The following is a 17,567-nucleotide window of genomic DNA, read 5'->3' as shown; positions in this document are numbered from 1 at the left end:
CCGGTGAGGGCCAGCCACCCCGCCCGCAAGGCAGGGGGAGGCGCTGCCTCGGCCCGGCCCGCGCGGGGCTGAGGCTGGGAGAGGCTGCCGCGCTCTACGCCTTCAAGCCCCGGCTTGAGAGACCAACTACGAGCGCGCGGTCCGGGGAGGGAAGAGGGGGAGAGGAAGCCGCGGGAAAGGACAGGCGAGCCAGTCTCCTTCTGAAAAGAAAGTAGGAGCCCTGGGTGGGAAAAGAGGAATTAGCCCTCCCAACTTTTCTTCGCGAAAAGTTTCCCCAGGGCGTTTTGTTTGTGCAAACTCGGCCAGGGGAGCCCGGAGACGCGCTGCCGGAGTGGCGGCGGTGCCTGTGAGCCTCGCTTCTCGCCCTTCTCCTCCTCCTTCCAGCCTGGGCAGCTCCTCTCCCGCCCCAAGAGGCGCCAAATGGCTACCCAGTAAGCCCCACGGGGCGGGGGCTGCAGCGCCGCCTTCCGCCGCCGCAGCAGCGGGCGGCCACTAGGACCTGAGGCGGGGGGGCCCCGCGGGCTGGGAGCCTCGGCCCGCAGGTGGGAGCGCACCCGGAGGCCGACCGGCCCGGGGCTGGGGGGCTCGGGCGGGCTCTTGACGCGCGGCCCGCCCCGCGCAGGCCTCCGGTAGCGCGCGTCCCGCCCTGACCAGCCGGCCTCTCCCACTTTAGTAGTGACACGCCGCCTCGGAACTGGAGTCCGCGCCGCGCCCCGCAGGGCGATGGACAGCCGAACCCCGCGCTCGCAGGACGCCCTGGCGGCGCCCACGCCTCCCGCCGCCCCAACCGGGTAAGCCTAGAGCGCCGCGCCGAAGTTCTCCCGGGAGGGCGAGGGCAGCAAGGCCGCCGCAGCGCGTTTACCTGACTGGCAACTCGCTGCCCTGCCAGCTGCCTGACTCACTGGCGGCGGGATAGGCAGCCGAGGAGGCTGCTTCCTCCCGGCCTCCTTGGAGGGCGCGCGGGGGCGAAGGGATATGGTAGTTTTGCTTGCTTTTCTGCTGGGGCTGCTCTGAGTTGCCGAAGGGCAGCTGAATGCTAGGAATTGGGTGAGAAGTCCTGGAGCAAAAATTGTAACAAAGAGCCCCTTGTTTGGTGCTCTGGAAGAGCGGCGGACGATACCTGTATGTGAGCTCTTGGGAAGGGGGAAGAAAGTTTCTTTGGCTGAGGGCTGAGGCCCGGGCAGGTGAGCAGTGTCAAAGTGACTGTAAGGAAGGGGCTTTCTGCGAGCGGTGGAGGGCCGCGGGAGGGCGTACCAGCTGTCAGCCCGCATGACAGTTCCGGGCCCCGGCAGGGTGAGCGCCTCTGATTGGGGGTGTGCGTGCCTGTGGCCAATTGCTGGTGCCAGAGCGTAGCGCAAAGTCAGACTGCAAACAGCCATACTTTCTTTGAGTCCTCACGTGTTTGAAGAGAGACTGGAGGGGAAGGGGCTGTCACATGGTGAGTTAATATTCAATGAAGCATGTCTTCCTGCCAGATATGCTAATAATCACCTTGCTAAGCGTTTGGGTAAACAGTAATGAGAACAGGTAGTTCTGCAAGAGATGGGGAGAACCTGAAAATAACCTTCGTCTTGGTAAACAGTGAAGGCTGTTTGGGCGCTCTTTGAGCTTCTGAAGTGGGAACCGCTTTGATGTAGTGTAACTTTTCCTACATATGTTCCCCCAACTCAGTTTCTTTTGTGATAGTTAATCTGAAGGCTCTAATGCCCTAAAGAGAACACAAATATTCCAGAAAAGAAACGTTAAGGAAAAATCGACTTTGTAACTAATGAATGAGAGTTGTGCAGTTTCCCTGACGGAAGAGTAGAGAAGTCATTTTTCCCTGGAACATGACAGGCGTTTCCTTAGAAGCAAGTCACAGCATGTTTATTCATCAGAGACCATGCGAACATTGGCAGTTGTCTAGAGGAAACATGGAAAAGTCTCAAAGCAACATGACTAATATAAAAGATATTTAGCATAATGCTTACGTAGAGGAAACATGTAGTGTATGAATTCTTTCATTTGTTCGAATTGTCTTCTCCCCTCTGCAAATAGCCCTGTTGCTGTTGACTTCCGTTCCTATTTTCCCAGTGTTTTCATTGTTCAGTATTATATATTCTTCCATTTATTCTCGCATCAGGATGTGTGAGTAAAGAAATGTATTGGTAGAAAGATCTTAATCATCAAAGCATGGGCCTCTAAATGGAACAGCCGAGATACGTAAATGGAAGATGAAACTTTCAGGAATACAGAAATGTATTTGAGTGCCACAAAATAAGATAGTATTAAACCGGTGGATTTGAAAATGTATTAAGTTAAGGGACAATTAAAAAACGACAGCATATGCATATACACGAAATATACTTACTAAGTGTTCAGAAATCAATACTTTTGAGTAAAATAGGTGAGATCAGATGGCTTTGGGATGAAGGAGTGGAAAGAGCTATCTAATGATAAGCACGACTTCAGATTTCACTTTTGAGAATTTAAAGCTTAAGCGGATACATTCTTGAAAATGTACAAAACTACTTTATCTAATTCTTCAACTATGAAGAAAATACTTTTAAGGAATTTGACCCTCTCTCCAAATTTAAGGTGGGACATCTGCAAAAATGCTTCAACATCCTATCTAGAGTAACACCCTGGCTGTATCATTTTACCTTACATTCTATTTAGAGAAGTGATCAATATCTGCAAAGTATAAACATAAAAAAAATGTCATCTTTCACTTTTCTGTCTTGTCCCTTGGCATATCCCAAGTGCCTGTTATATTTGTTGAATATTCAGTACAGTATTGTTTTTGTTCTTTTTCTCAATCCCAAAACGTTAAACATGATTGGATTGTGGGGAAAGAAGTATCCTAGATATGGGTTTATGGTGGCAGGGAGGTGGCAGGGAGCAATCTCAAAGTGTTACAATAAATTATTGGGTTTGGGAAGTAAATTCCTTACTATAAAACTAATTAAACCAGGACTCATCACCCTAATAACCTATGAGGCCTAGTTTAGTCCTCCTTGGATATCCCTGCTGTAAGGAATCCCTCTGTAATTTTCCAAGTTTTACATTGTTGTAACAGGTCATTTTAAAGAAATTTAGTGCAACTCTACATTTTACAAATGAGAATCTGAAGCCTGGAGACACTGAGTGACTTTGTTGAAGTCCCAGAACAAATGAGTGGCAAAACCTGAAGGAAAACCCAGGACTTTGGTTGCCTAGTTCATTGCATTTTTTTTTTTTTAATCTTTAACTGACCACTGTAAGATACATATAAATTTCAAAGAGTCAGTTTGGGTACATTATCTTTAGAACTCCTACTGCTTGTGTTTTTTACTTGCCCTGAACAGATAGGCCCCCTTTGTTTTTTAATTTATTGAAATTTAAATGTCAAAACTAAATGTAGTTAACCTTGCTTTGAGGGACCTTAATGTTTTGATCCTGAAACAAATTTTCAGGAATGGACCGGGGTAAAAAACCTACTTTATAATTTTGCAGCTTTGGAGCTATGGAGTTCATTGCAGGCACAGAAAAAATTAAATGATTTAGCAGCTACTTTTTTAAGCTATTATTTGGATGCACTGCTGGCTCTAAAATTTTACTGATTGTATAAACTGAATTCTTGTTAGCTAACATTGATTACTTAGAAGTTGACTATCTTAGCTGAGGTTGCAACATGTGAATTACCTAGGGATCTTTAAAACTAACACCCATGGTCTCACACCTGCTACCCATTCTGATTTTATTTGGCCTATGCTGGGACAAGCTGTGGAGAGGTTTTAAATGCTGCTTCAGTGATTGTAGTGTGCTATCAGATCTGAGAACCATTGATTAAGTGTCAACATCTGAGATGGAGGTGAAGCCATAAATGGAATAGGGGTTGCTATTAATAATTTTTAGGCAACTCAGGATCCTCACTTCCAGCTTTAGTTTGCTTCTTTAAAGATTCCATTTAGGTGCTTTATAGTAATATTTTAAAAAAATTGCTACTCCTTTCTGAGGAAGTATATTAACACCACTTTGCACTTGTGGAAACCGAGGCTCTGAGAGCTAAACTAACAAACTCAGAGCCACACAACTTTAAGTGATGAAAGAGTAACAAAAACAAGATCTGATCCCCATTCCTGTGCTCTTCCTCGGTAGGCATGTTGGCACCCAATGTTTGCCACTATGGATTACTCTGAATGGCCAAAGTATTTTTATTTAGAGTGGCTTTATAAATGTCTTGCCCTCTTTTAAAAATCATGTTTATATGTTTAAAAACTCCTACAGGGCGCCTGGGTGGCTCAGTTGGTTAAGCGACTGCCTTCAGCTCAGGTCATGATCCTGGAGTCCCGGGATCGAGTCCCGCATCGGGCTCCCTGCTCGGCAGGGAGTCTGCTTCTCCCTCTGACCCTCCTCCCTCTCATGCTCTCTGTCTCTCATTCTCTCTGTCTCAAATAAATAAATAAAAAATCTTAAAAAAAAAAAAACCTCCTACAAATTCTAATGCATATGAAAAACCCCAATGCCTAGGATTTAAAAGGAACTTAAATGTTTGGTTTATGTTTTCAAAATATTGAACATTTTCATGTGTTCGGGATGATATAACACATAGTTAACTGACAGCCTTCTTTTGTCATATGACAAACTACTTATTTTTGCTATTAGGTGGCTGTTAAATTTATAGTATACTTTCAAATTAGGAATTTTTGATTACCAAATAAAAAAAATGAAATTAAGGTAATATTATAACTTTTTGTCCAAAGTCTAATTTCCTCTAAATGTGTTAGAGGATATTGAATAATTTTATGACCTTATTGCAGTATTGAAATGCCAGGTGTATTTATATAATACACGCTTCATGTTATTGAGACAACTGCTTTCATTTAATTAGTCAAAACTTGTGAGCCCTTACGTTATATAAACACGTTTTCTAATCACTAGGAGATTGGCTGCTGATGTTAAGAGCTTTACCAAAGAAACTCTCTTAAGTCTGCAGGAAAAGAACATGATGTTAGTATAGAAATGGTACTTTCATGTTAGCTTTAAAACATTATGTTTATGCTTCAAGCTTAATATATAATAGCTTAACTCTCTGATCAGCAAACTATGGCCAAGCAAAGTAAGTCCAGAAGGCTGAAATTCACCTATTTGGTTTTAATTGTAACTTGTTGTTGTTGGTAAAATGCATATAACAAGATTTATCTTAAACATTTTTAAGTGTACAGTTCAGTGGTACATTCATATTGTTGTACAGCCATTGCCACCGTCCGTTTCCAGAACTCTTTTTTCATCATGTAGAACTGAAACTTCATACCCATTAAACATAGCTCCCCCTTTCCTCTCCCCCCATCCCCTGGCAGCCATCATTCTACTTTCTGTCTCTGTGATTTTGACCACTCTAGGTAGCTTGTATAAGTGGAATCAAACAGTCTCTATTTTTTTTTTTTTTGTGATTGGCTTATTTCACTTAGCATAGTGTTCTCAAAGTTCATATTGTAGCATATATCATAATTTCTTTTTTAGGGCTGAATAATATTCTACATTGTGCTTATCTGTGGATGGACACTGGGTTGCTTCCTTATTTTAGCTATTGTGAATAATGCTGCTAGGAACATGGGTATACAGATATCTTTTTAAGACCCTTTCAGTTCTTTTGAAGTAGAATTGCTGGATCAAATGGTAATTCTATTTCTAATTTTTTGAGGGCAACCATACTCTTTTCATACAACCATACAACTCTTGGTTGTACTATTTTAACATTCCAACAACAGCGCACAAGGGTTGCCAACCCTTGTTGGTTCCTGTTGGTTATTTTTTATTTTTTTAAAGATTTTATTTATTTATTTGACAGAGAGAGACACAGCGAGAGAGGGAACACAAGCAGGGGGAGTGGGAGAGGGAGAAGCAGACTCCCCGCCGAGCAGGGAGCCCGATGCCGGGCTCGATCCCAGGACCCTGGGATCATGACCAGAGCCAAAGGCAGACGCTTAACGACTGAGCCACTCAGGCGCCCCATGTTTGTTATTTTTTTAAAATAGTAGCCATCCTAATGAGTGTGAGGTGGTATCTCATTGTAGTTTTGACTTGCATTTTCCTAGTGATTACTGATATTGAGCATCATTTCATGTCCTTATTGTTTATTTGCATATCTTCTTTTGAGAAATGTCTAAGTTCTTTGCCTATTTTTTAGTTGGGTTTGCTTTTTTGGTTGAATTTTAGGAGTTTTGTATATATTCTAGATATTATTCTCTTATCCTGTTTCTGTAGAGTTTTACTGGCACACAGCCATACCCGCTCATTTGCCTATTGTCTATGACTGTTTTCTCATTATAGCTGAATGGTCCAGACAGAGATCATATGGCCTGCAAAGCTAAAAATATTTACCTTGGCCATATATAAAGTTTGCTGACCCTCCTGGCCTAACTTATGAAATCGATAAATGAAGTAGTGATTATTATTTAATTCAAGTTTATTTACTGGCAGGATGACTTTTAAGTATTAAACTTAGATATAAATTGGAACAAAATGATTAATGATTAATGTTCTGTTTGCATATAACAAAATTTATAGTAAGAGATTTTGCAGAGTGGTGATTAGTGATTTTTTTTTTTTAAAGATTTTATTTATTTATTTGAGAGAGAGAATGAGAGAGAGAGCACATGAGAGGGGGGAGGGTCAGAGGGAGAAGCAGACTCCCTTCCGAGCAGGGAGCCCGATGCGGGACTCGATCCCGGGACTCCAGGATCATGACCTGAGCCGAAGGCAGTTGCTTAACCAACTGAGCCACCCAGGCGCCCGATTTTTTTTTTTTTTTTTTTAAGTGAAGACAGGCATGGTCCCTTGGCAAGCATTGCAGAATTTTAACATATGATATTGGAATATATTTTATTTATTTATTTTTATTTTTATTTTTTAAATAATTTATTTGAGAGCGAGAATGAGAGAGAGAGCACATGAGAAGGGGGAGGGAGGGTCAGAGGGAGAAGCAGACTCCCTGCTGGGCAGGGAGTCCGATGCAGGACTTGATTGATCCTGGGATTCCAGGATCATGACCTGAGCCGAAGACAGTCGCTTAACCAACTGAGCCACCCAGGTGCCCTGGAATATATTTTAAAGAGAAGTTCTAAACTTCTGTGCTGGAGATACTTTCATGAAAAATGACTACTACATAATTAAGATGTTTAGGAACAAAGCTGAAAGAGTTCCTATCTAGGTCTTTGAGTTTATACCTACTTTATGAGTTAAGTCAGACTGCCTCTATAATTTCTAGCAAGTGTTTTTGTTTGTTGTTAAAGATATTTCATATCTGTAAGCTTTTAGTGTTCTAACATTTGTATGATAGTTGTTGTAAGGCTTTTTTTTTTTTTTTAATGACTGCTTTGCTAAATTTTTCCCCCATCTGTTATAGTAAAAATAAACTAAAAGTATGGGAGAAAGAAGTTTCCCAGGACTATTTATAAAGGGCCAAATGTCTTCAGTTTTGCATACAAACTTCCATATCTGAGGAATGAATCCCTTGGAAAAGCTTCTTAAAGACTGACTAGTCTTAAGAAAAAATAGTGGAGTGAGTGCGGGTAATTTATTATTATTTTAATATAGTTTAAGTTCACAATGCTGTTTATAAATGTAAATAAGTTAAAACTACTTAATGGCTTTACACATAAGCAAAGCTGTAGAGTTGAAATGTGGAGTAATTTGACAAAGTACTTTAATTGGGATGGTCATCTCAGGATTAAGACAGCAAAGAATGCCAAGGCAGGAGAAAAAGTCTATTAAGCTCAACTCCTAGAATGCTGAAAACTTGGTACTATTTGTAAGTTTTAATACATTTTAAATCGTGATAAATCCTTACGAAGGTCAGAATTTCCAGGTTTCATTGGCAATAAATTAAGGTATTTGGGTTTCCAATATGTGTTGTGCCCTATGTTGGGCAATAACCTGATTATATCCGTGCTTTTTCATGCTATATAACTCTGGGATATTGCTCAGAAACAGGCCTTCAGAAATTGTGTGGGGGGAGAGCACATATACTACTGAACCAGGTGGGTTTCTTAACTGCCCACTCTTTAGAGAAAAAATAGAGCCCCATTACGGCTTTCAGGCTTGTGGTTATGAGGTGGTGACAATGCAGATGCTAGGGAAACAGGGAGAATTGCTTCAGAATCCCTCCTTTTAATTCTCCCTGGTTACTCTTGTTCTCTCCCTGTTAGAAACACTGCACATTGAAATGAGAGCTTTAGAGATAATGTAAACAATTATACATAAAGTACTGTAGTCCTCCTCCCCCTCCTTTATCCATGGGGGATATGTTCCATATGTTCCAGCCCCCAGTGGATGCCTGAAACTGGGGAGAGTACCGAACCCTATATATACACACCGTTTTTTCCCCCTACGCATACACACCTGTGATAAAGTTTAATTTACAAGGTGGGCACAGTAAGAGATTAACCACAGAACTAATCATAAAATAGAACAGTCATAACAGTTATATGTCGCGGGCACTTTTGGGCAACAGGTTGGAGCAATGGAATGTAGAGCGGGTCCACAGAGACCACTTGGCTGAACACAGACAGGCCCTTCAGGGGACCCACCTCAAAACAGCCACAGGCCCTAACTTACCAATGGGCTACTTACAACCTGGCACAGTTACCAGAAAGGGAGAATTCCGTACATCCCCAAACTTCCTCACTTTCCCTCTTTAAAAGCTGCCCCTACCCCTGGCCTTCTTGCAGTCAGTCTCTCCCTGGCTGTCCTGCCCGAGGCTCGCTTGCTGCTCTTCAGTAAACTCTCTCCTTTGTTCTGCCTCAGGTGAATTCTTTCACGCGCCCAGCCACTGGCTTCCACTTGATCCTCGCCTCACATTTGGGGGCCCCCATCCGATGGGGAGAGACACCACATTATATAATATGTAATAAAAGTTATGTGAATATGGTTGGTCTCTCTCACTCCCGCATGTGCTCATGCATGCTCTCTTTATCCCCCCCACCCCCCAAAATACGGGACTGTACTCACCCTTCCAGGGATGACGTGGATGAGAGAACGCCTCCCTGAGGAGATGAAGCGAGGTGGGTGACGCAGGCCCTGTGACGCAGGCCCTGTGACGCAGGCCCTGTGACGCAGGCCCTGTGACGCAGGCCCTGTGACGCAGGGTGAGGCTACAACTGACCCTTGTGAGGATTCCTCAGAAGGGGGGGGTCGCCTGCTGACGGCTGGCAACCGGAACCGCCCAAAGCGAAACCGCTGATAATGGCGACTCCTACTGTCTGGGTTAACAGGAGAGAGGTTTTCTTCTGTAACTGCCTCAGACTTGTAGAAAATTACTTTGGACAGAATTAAGAGTGAAATGCCATATTTTGGGGGGAGGGGATTGACTTGTGCAAATAACAAAAGTGGTTCAGAGGCGGCCCTTTGAAGTGGGGTTGAAAAAGCACCTGAATTGTAATAGTTTAGGTCCATGATATGGTTAGGTTGACTTTAAACAGGGTTGAACGCCAGTGACATCAGAATGTATTTTTAAAATGGTAGTGTCATTGGAAAAAGTGCTTTGTTTTTCAGTGTGATTAATTTTGGAGGATTAACACCAAGGTATGCATTCCACTGTACTTTTTAAAATTACATTTTACTTTGTAGCCTAATATTACAGCTTATGCACTTATACCAAGGTATATTTATAAGGAAGTAGAGTTAAGATGCTGAAACCTAAATGGGACATTTATCACCAGTCCTTGAGGATTTTCATCTCTCTAACCTGCATGCACATGCACACATGCTATTATTTCTGGAGAAATGGAAGTGAGGAAGTAGGAGATGACCCCCAAGGGGAGTAGTGGTGACAGGAGCCAGAATTTTAACAGCTGCTACAGTTGTGTATCAGTTCAGATCTGCTGGAAAAACAGGAAATTGAGTTGCTAAATCGGAACATGGCTACCACCCTACCATTCCCATGTCTAATGGACATGCTGTAGTTTCTAGGACAAATTAAGTCAACAGTGGTCAAGATAATTATAAGAGCTGCTGAATTTATTATTTCCCTTGTGCTAAAGTGGAAATGTCAGAGAGAGGAGCAACCCTTAGTTTCTCTCTTGTTCTTTTATGCCTGCCAGTCAAGTATCACTGCTCTAATAGGAAAGAGACAGGGTGACTGTCTTAAAGGACCTCCTGGTCTCAGGCAGCCCCCATATTCTCGGGCGTTCATGATTTGGTCATTTGCTGACAGCAAAACTCCTCTGAGTGAAGTGCCTACTAGATTATGGGCATGGTTTCTTCCAGTCTTCACTTTTATTTAAGATGTCCATTCCCAGAAAGCAGCTAGATGCTTTAATTTCAAATGAGTATTTTTTTGCTCTGCTTTAGGAGAGCAAAGCTGGAGGTGGCAGAAAAGAATTTTAGCATATGAAAATAAACTAATTTTTAAAATTTTATGTTGTGATCCCATGCTACCAGCCTTCTATCTTCAGTTTGCTTTCTCTGAAAGAGGGTAGGTAATAATTTTATTACCTGTGAACATTTCCTCCTGTAGGAAAGTTAGGTATGACTTCATTTGAATGAAAAACCTGAGTGCTCTGAAAGGGGAAATAGACTGATTTTCGCCTCACATTTTAATTGGGACAAATTTTTATCTAGAACTTATTCCAACCTGTAGTTTACTCCAGTTTGCCATATATCATTTTTGAAATACAACCTTGTTTGAAAGGAGCAATATCTAACTTATGTCTAATCATCTGTGATCCTGTGTGTATGTAGAAAAACATAGGAAATTCATTCTTAGATGATGCTAAGAAAATTTAGTCCTGAAGTTTGTGCTGGTATCCTTGTGAAGCCTAGGAACATGTTTCCAACTAACTTGGTAGTTATAAGTGGTATAGACTTGAATTTGCTAATGGGCGTTTTTAGAGTTTTTCTTCTTCTTCTTCTTCTTCTTTTTTTTTTTTTTTTAAAGATTTCATTTATTTGACAGAGCACAAGCAGGGGGAGTGGCAAAGGAGAGGGAGAAGCAGGCTTCCTGCTGAGCAGGGAGCCCAGTGCAGGGCTCCATCCCAGTACCCTGGGACCATGACCTGAACTGAAGGCAGATGCTTAACGACTGAGTGAGCCACCCAGGCATCCCTAGAGTTTTTCTAATCAAATTCAGGATTTCATATATAAGTTGGGGATGCACCACTTTGGGATTTTCATTTTTTTGTGAATCATAGTGATTTAGGACACTAAGCAGATTATGCAAGCTCAGATTAGTGGCAATTCTAAGAGTTATCTGAAGGTGTTGAATGAAATTTACTATTATTTTTGGTAAACCAAACCATTTATTTTTTGTATTCTTCCAGATATTGAGCACATCAAGTTGGTGGTGATCAATATTTGACTATCATGGATTTGGATTAGTTAAACTTAGGCAAGGTAGAGACCAAGTTTCTGGAACCACACAGATAATTGGAATGGTTTGAACACCAAGACACTGTTGGTATTAAAAGAACAGCCATGGGCGCGCCTGGGTGGCTCAGTCAGTTAAGCCGCTGCCTTCGGCTCAGGTCATGATCCCAGGGTCCTGGGATCGAGTCCCACATCGGGCTCCTTGCTCGGCGGGGAGCCTGCTTCTCCCTCTGCCTGCCTCTCCGCCTGCTTGTGTTCTGTCTCTCTCTCTGACAAATGAGTAAAAATAAAATCTTAAAAAAAAAAAAAAAAAAACAGCCATGGGATACTAAGAAATGATGGGCTTGCTGAAGGCATACACAGTTTGGGAGGCAGGGGAGCAGTACACTGATGGCTATTTAATTCCATCTTTTACCGTCTTTTGATCTTCACAGAATTTCATAAGATTTCCTGTCTAGAAGCAATTTTAAAAATTCTGCTGGCACTTGGCCATTTTAATAGTTAAAGGCTATCTAGAATGCCTTGCTCTTTGAATCAAACCTAGTCAAAACCTCTGCTTATTGTGCTGGTGATTCATTCTGGTGTGTGGTCTGTGTGACGGGTGAGGAACCTGTCTTATTTGGGCTGAGTTGTGGATGGCTTTGCACACATTCTCTCTGTGGCCTTAGGAGTATTTCCTCAAAATGATCTTTATCAGTGCAACCCTATGTCAGACATTCTTGAGGAGTAAGAAAAGGAGGGGTGTGCTTTGCAATTGAGAATGGTGGCTTTTTTCCCCCCCTTAAACTTAATACTGCTAATTAAAAACAGTTTTCATTGATATATGCATTTTAAGCTCTAAAATGAACTATGTCGGGGTGCCTGGGTGGCTCAGTTGGTTAAGTGTCATCGAGCCCGCATCAGGCTCCCAGCTCAGCAGAGAGTCTGCTTCTCCCTATGCCCCTCACCCTGCTCTTGTGCACGCTCTCTCTCAAATAATATCTTTTAAAAAAATAAAATCAGCTATGTCAAAGCAGAAAAAAATTTCTGAAGTATTGTTTTGTTTTGTTTTTTTCAAGATTTTATTTATTTATTTGACAGAGACACAGCGAGAGAGGGAACACAAGCTGGGGGAGTGGGAGAGGGAGAAGCAGGCTCCCCGCTGAGCAGGGAGCCTGATGCGGGGTTCCATCCCAGGACCTGGGGATCATGACCTGAGCCGAAGGCAGGTGCTTAATGGGACTGAGCCACCCAGGTGCCCCTGAAGTATTGGTTTTTAAAATGGGAAAATTTGAAAGAAATAGTAATACCCTGTACATATGCAATCTGATTTTTCATTTTATATTTAAATACATTAAGTGTCTCTCAGTCATATATAGTACTCATTTACTTGAGCCCTTTGTGATCTGCTTATGCTTTTACACTACTGCTTCATGGGAAGAAATTAATTTTGTAGGTTGTGAAAGGGAATATTTCCTGATTCTTCCCTACCGCCCCCCCACCTTCTTCACCTAGCCAAGTAGATACACTCAGTGCTAAATGGAATTGTAGAGATAATTAAGTTCTTAGTTGGGGATATAAATGAAGAAAGGAACAAGAAAATATATTCAATGAGTGGAAAAATGAAAGACAACACTCTCTGGTGGTGAAAGAAAAGGCAGTGGTGTTAAATGCTAGATTTTGCTAGTTTAAGCAGTTTGAGGCTTGACGTCTTTAATCTCTTGTGCTCTTATGCTCAGTTGGTAACTCCAGTTTGTGAAACACTTCTGTGATCTTAGGTTGTTACAGAGCATTTTCTGCCAAAGACCATGTATAACCTCTTCAGAAGTACCAAATATGCTTTTGGGAGGAGAGATTCTATCCGAAATATATTTCATAATTCTTCTTTTTTTTTTTTTTAAAGATTTTATTTATTTGACAGAGAGAGACACAGCGAGAGAGGGAACACAAGCAGGGGGAGTGGGAGAGGGAGAAGCAGGCTCCCCGCAGAACAGGGAGCCCGATGCGGGACTCGATCCCAGGACTCTGGGATCATGACCTGAGCTGAAGGCAGTCGCTTAACCAACTGAGCCACCCAGGCGCCCCTTTCATAATTATTCTAATGTTAATAATTCTTTACATTGGTGTTTATAGGTCACACCATTTACTCATTATTTTTTTTTTAAAGATTTATTTCTTTATTTGAGAGAGCGAGAATGAGAGAGAGAGAGAGAGAGAGAGAGTACATGAGAGGGGGGAGGGTTAGAGGGAGAAGCAGGCTCCTTGCCAAGTAGGGAGCCCGATGCGGGACTCGATCCAGGGACTCCAGGATCATGAACTGAGCCGAAGGCAGTTGCTCAACCAACTGAGCCACCCAGGCGCCCCACTCATTATTTTTCAATAGGCAATATATCCAAATGGCACAAAATTCAAGAGGAATATGACCAAATAGCGAGAGACCTCTTTCTAGTCCCTTGGTTCCTGGCATCCAGGTTTTCTCTCCAGAGGCAGTGTCACCAATTCTTTCAAATCCTGGTAGGATACTGTTTATCAGTGCTGTCCAGTGGGAATATAATGGGAACCACAAATACAATTTAAAATTTTTTAGGCACTACATTAAAAAATTCAATTTAAAAGATATGTTACATGATGCAAATTAACATGATTCTAGTTCTACAAAACACGAATGTTTTCTTTAACAAAATATTTTGTACTGAGTCGGTTTTGAAATGTAATTATATAAAATTGAAACGTAAATTCTTAGTCACACTAGCCACATATCCAGTGCTGAAAAGCCTTATGTAATTATTGGCTAGCATATTGGAGAGTGCATCTCCTTACACTCAGGAGGAAACGAGTGTATGTATGTATATTGTTTCTCTTATATACAGTTAGTGCTGCTTTGTACCTTGCTTTTTTTACTTAATCATAATAAGTTGGTAATTATTCCATTTCAGTACATAAAGGGCTCTATTTTTTCCCCCTAGTATTATGTCTTTGTAGGGATGAACCATGACTTATATAACTAGTCCCCTATTGATGGATACTGGATTTATTCCCCCCATACCACTCTTTGCTATTGTTAGCTGGTCATTTTAACATTCTTTACACGTTTACAATTTACTGTGCTAATACTCTTTGCTGGCATTTTTTTTTTTTTTTTTCCTTTCCTGGTATGTTTGATTAAGTTAACTAGATTGTGAAAACCTAGAAAGCAGAGGCCATGTTCTTGACTTCTTTTGTGTATACTGCTGGGTTTAATTGAATTTCCTGCACGTACCTAGACACCTAATGATGAGTTATTGGATTATTTGAATTTGTGTGAACCTGAGCAAGAGGTCAGTGTTGGGGATGAAGACCAGTGGACTTGTTCACTAGAGGGGTAAAAGCTCATTTACACAAAGCATCAAACTGAGTATTTAACATTCATTTTTGTAGCTGTTAATCAAAATGAATTGTTAAACCACCATCAAATGCTACAGCATTAAAAGACCTGTTGTAAATCTCTTAGCACTCTATTATAAAATTCCATTCTTGGTCTGATAGGATCTTTTAGCATTATTCCCTGCAGTGGTGTTTATAAGAGAAATATGCATTTCATTAGTAGTATAAGTGAAAATTCTGAGTAATGTTTCCATCTCAAACTTAGACAAAACCAAGTGTTTGGCTATCATGGGGAGGATTAACAGGACATAAGTGGTATATGGTTATATACAGCCTAAATATTCCTATTTGAATACTGATAGCAGAGTAACATTTGATTTATAGAATATAGGTTTTGAGAATGAAGCAATTAGTCATTAATTGCATGATTAATTAGTGCATAAGAATTCCACTCATTTGTGTCAAGACCCTAAAACCTAAATTGTCAAGAGCCTTGCTATTTTGATTCAGTTATTCTACTGGTATAAGAAATTAGCCTTTTGATGTGAACAACAGTAGCTAAAGAAAAAGAACAAATAATAAAGGGTGTTTATTTCAGCTCATGAAAGAAGAGTTTGAGAATTTAAACGTATCATGAGTGGAAGAAATTAAATTGTCGAAAAATCAGTACGAGTGCTCTTTCTCCCCAGTGTTTTTGAAAGTTAAATTTCAAGATGTGTACAAAACTATAAATTATAATAGAAAACAAGTTTGCTCATTTTATTTTTCTAAGAATATTTTTGGCAGCAAATCGACATTTTACATTGTCTTCAAATAAAATGAAATTCTAAGCCAGAATTCATCAGAAAAAAAAAAACCCTTGAAAAAGTAAAAGTTTAATGTGTGGCCAGGTGTACAGTATTCCATAAAGCATTTTAAGTGAGGCTAATGTTCTCCATTTAACTCTGCAGTCTACTTTATAGTTGTCAAGTGTGGTGAACCAGTGTGCCTTCCAGAAGCCAGAATAACACTCAGCAGGTAGCTGTTGCAGAATGGACTTGGTGACAGAGATTTGGAACCCAGTCTCTATTCTGCCACTTGTTGGCTGGGTACTTTCTTTCCTTCACTGGGCCTCCGTTTCCTCTGTGGTGGAAGAAGATAATTATACAGCATGAAAGTGTGGAAATAACACCAGCACATATCAGGCTTTCAGTTTATGCTTGTTAAATTATTAACATTACCTGCTTTTTAGGAAACAGCTTTGTGTAATGCTGACATTGTTACTATACTAAATGGAAACCAAGGAGCGAGAGAACGTGTCTGTTCTCATTTTTCTCTCCCAGGAAATGGAAGATGGGGTTGGTTTTCTTCATTGGTCCCCCATGAAATCTCTGTGCCAGGTGCAGGGAAGTTATTCTTGGAACACTGAATACAAAATGGATACGAATCTTAATGAAAATCACATTCCCTTTTAGAGGAGAAAAATGCCCCCTCTGAGATTAGGAGTGTGTTACCAAGGTGATTGCAATTCTGATTGTTTCCTCTCTTTGCCATTGTGGGAATTGCCTTATATTTTAGTATTTCACTTCTCTGTAAGATGAGAGTAACTCTAACTGCATTTCTTTGATTTTGTTAGGACTGATAACGTAGTGACTATTCTATATCTATATAGAAAATTTTCTATCGTAATGTCATGTACAAGAACATCATTATTCAAAAGAGGGAATGGGAATTTGAGACGCTCTTCTAACCATAGGCTCTCACATATCGAAGAAAATCTTTTTTTACATAGTGATGACAGTGACTATCATTTAGGATGGGAGGCTAATGGGCAGCATTTGTTCTAGATTGTATAAAGCTATAGCTCTTTAGGTTCTGGTGGCAGCATGTTAGCATGGTCTGAAAGTTAACCCTACATACCCTTGACTAAAAGCCTTTATTAGAGCAAATACAATTAAATAGTCTTACTAATATTTTTCTGGATTTGCTTTTTTTTGGTAATATAGGAATATTTTTCATATTCTTGCAGATAAGTTTGGATGTCAGAAAGACTTCAGAATTTCTTAACATAATTAAGATCAGCTTTTTCTTAGTATAATGAAAAATTTTAGACAGAATGAATTATACTTATGCCTAGACTCTGCACTTGGAAAGTTTCTTGAGCATTAAGGTGTTCCCAGTAAATTTTCTTTTAAATAATGTGTTTTATAAGAAAGTAGGTAAAATAATATGGAACCTTAGTTACTTCAGGGATTGAACAAATATTTTTAAATTCAAATTTCCACTAATTAAAAGGATCAGAGTTATAGTAATTTAGGAACAATGGGTAGTGGCTTATCGGACTCTGGTCATACAAACATTGAGCATTTACTGAGCACTGACTATTAGCCAGGTACTGTGTCAAGTGCATGACAGGTGCTACTGCATTTAATAGTCATTAATCACTCTGTAAAGTAGATGTAGTTGTTATCCAGATTGTGTAGAAGAGGAACTGAGGCTTACGGTGTAATTTGTCTAGGGTCACATAGCCAGGCAGTGGCAGATCTGAGTGGAACCCAAATGTCATTTGAAATCCATATGGTTTGACCACTTTGCACCTGCTCTCCTGTTCCCCACACCCTCCCCCCAGAACTCCAGGAGTGGCAAAGCCAATATAATAAATAATAGTAGGAGTGACGGTAAATAGGACTACACACATTTTTGCTGATATTTTTCTGATTACAAAATTGACATGCTTATCATAGAATATTTGAAAGTAGTAGGAATGTGTAAAGAAAAATCATCTAGGCTACCTGAAGAGATTACAGTTGTTAACATGATTTGAATTTTAGCACTTTCCAAGGTGCTGCCTTGCGCACAGGGAGGGGCAGAGGGAGAGAGAAAATCTTAAGTAGGCTGCACTCCCAGCATTGGAGCCC

General features: G+C 40.9%; 1 protein-coding gene and 1 long non-coding RNA gene across 12 annotated transcripts in view; one reads left to right on the top strand and one right to left on the bottom strand.

Annotated features, from left to right (window-relative positions):
• LOC135363884 (uncharacterized) overlaps positions 1 to 989 on the bottom strand; it is a 48,451-nt gene extending 47,462 nt beyond the window's left edge. Inside the window, exon 1 of the long non-coding RNA XR_010410171.1 lies at positions 863 to 989. This is a non-coding gene — a long non-coding RNA (uncharacterized LOC135363884). The remainder of the gene's footprint in view (positions 1 to 862) is intronic.
• The window catches only part of COBLL1 (cordon-bleu WH2 repeat protein like 1), a 164,828-nt gene that overhangs the window by 282 nt on the left and 146,979 nt on the right, over positions 1 to 17,567 (top strand). For 8 of the 11 annotated variants that reach the window (XM_054506163.2, XM_064586635.1, XM_045868728.3 and 5 more), the window contains exon 2: positions 674 to 791. In XM_054506163.2, coding sequence (XP_054362138.2) covers positions 674 to 791 — 118 coding nt within the window. Of the gene's footprint in view, positions 1 to 80; positions 212 to 673; positions 792 to 850; positions 1,185 to 1,226; positions 1,439 to 17,567 lie in introns of those variants that run through there. The other 3 variants (XM_045868727.3, XM_064586636.1, XM_054506164.2) reach the window with 3 other exon arrangements.

The sequence above is a fragment of the Mirounga angustirostris genome, unplaced genomic scaffold (genome assembly GCF_029215605.1).
Source record: "Mirounga angustirostris isolate CCGP_5_RB_7025 unplaced genomic scaffold, mMirAng1.0.hap1 SCAF_3, whole genome shotgun sequence".
In the NCBI taxonomy this organism is placed as follows: Eukaryota; Metazoa; Chordata; class Mammalia; order Carnivora; family Phocidae; genus Mirounga; species Mirounga angustirostris.
Note: the sequence above shows the minus strand (reverse complement) of the source record. Positions and strands in the feature narration are given on the sequence as shown.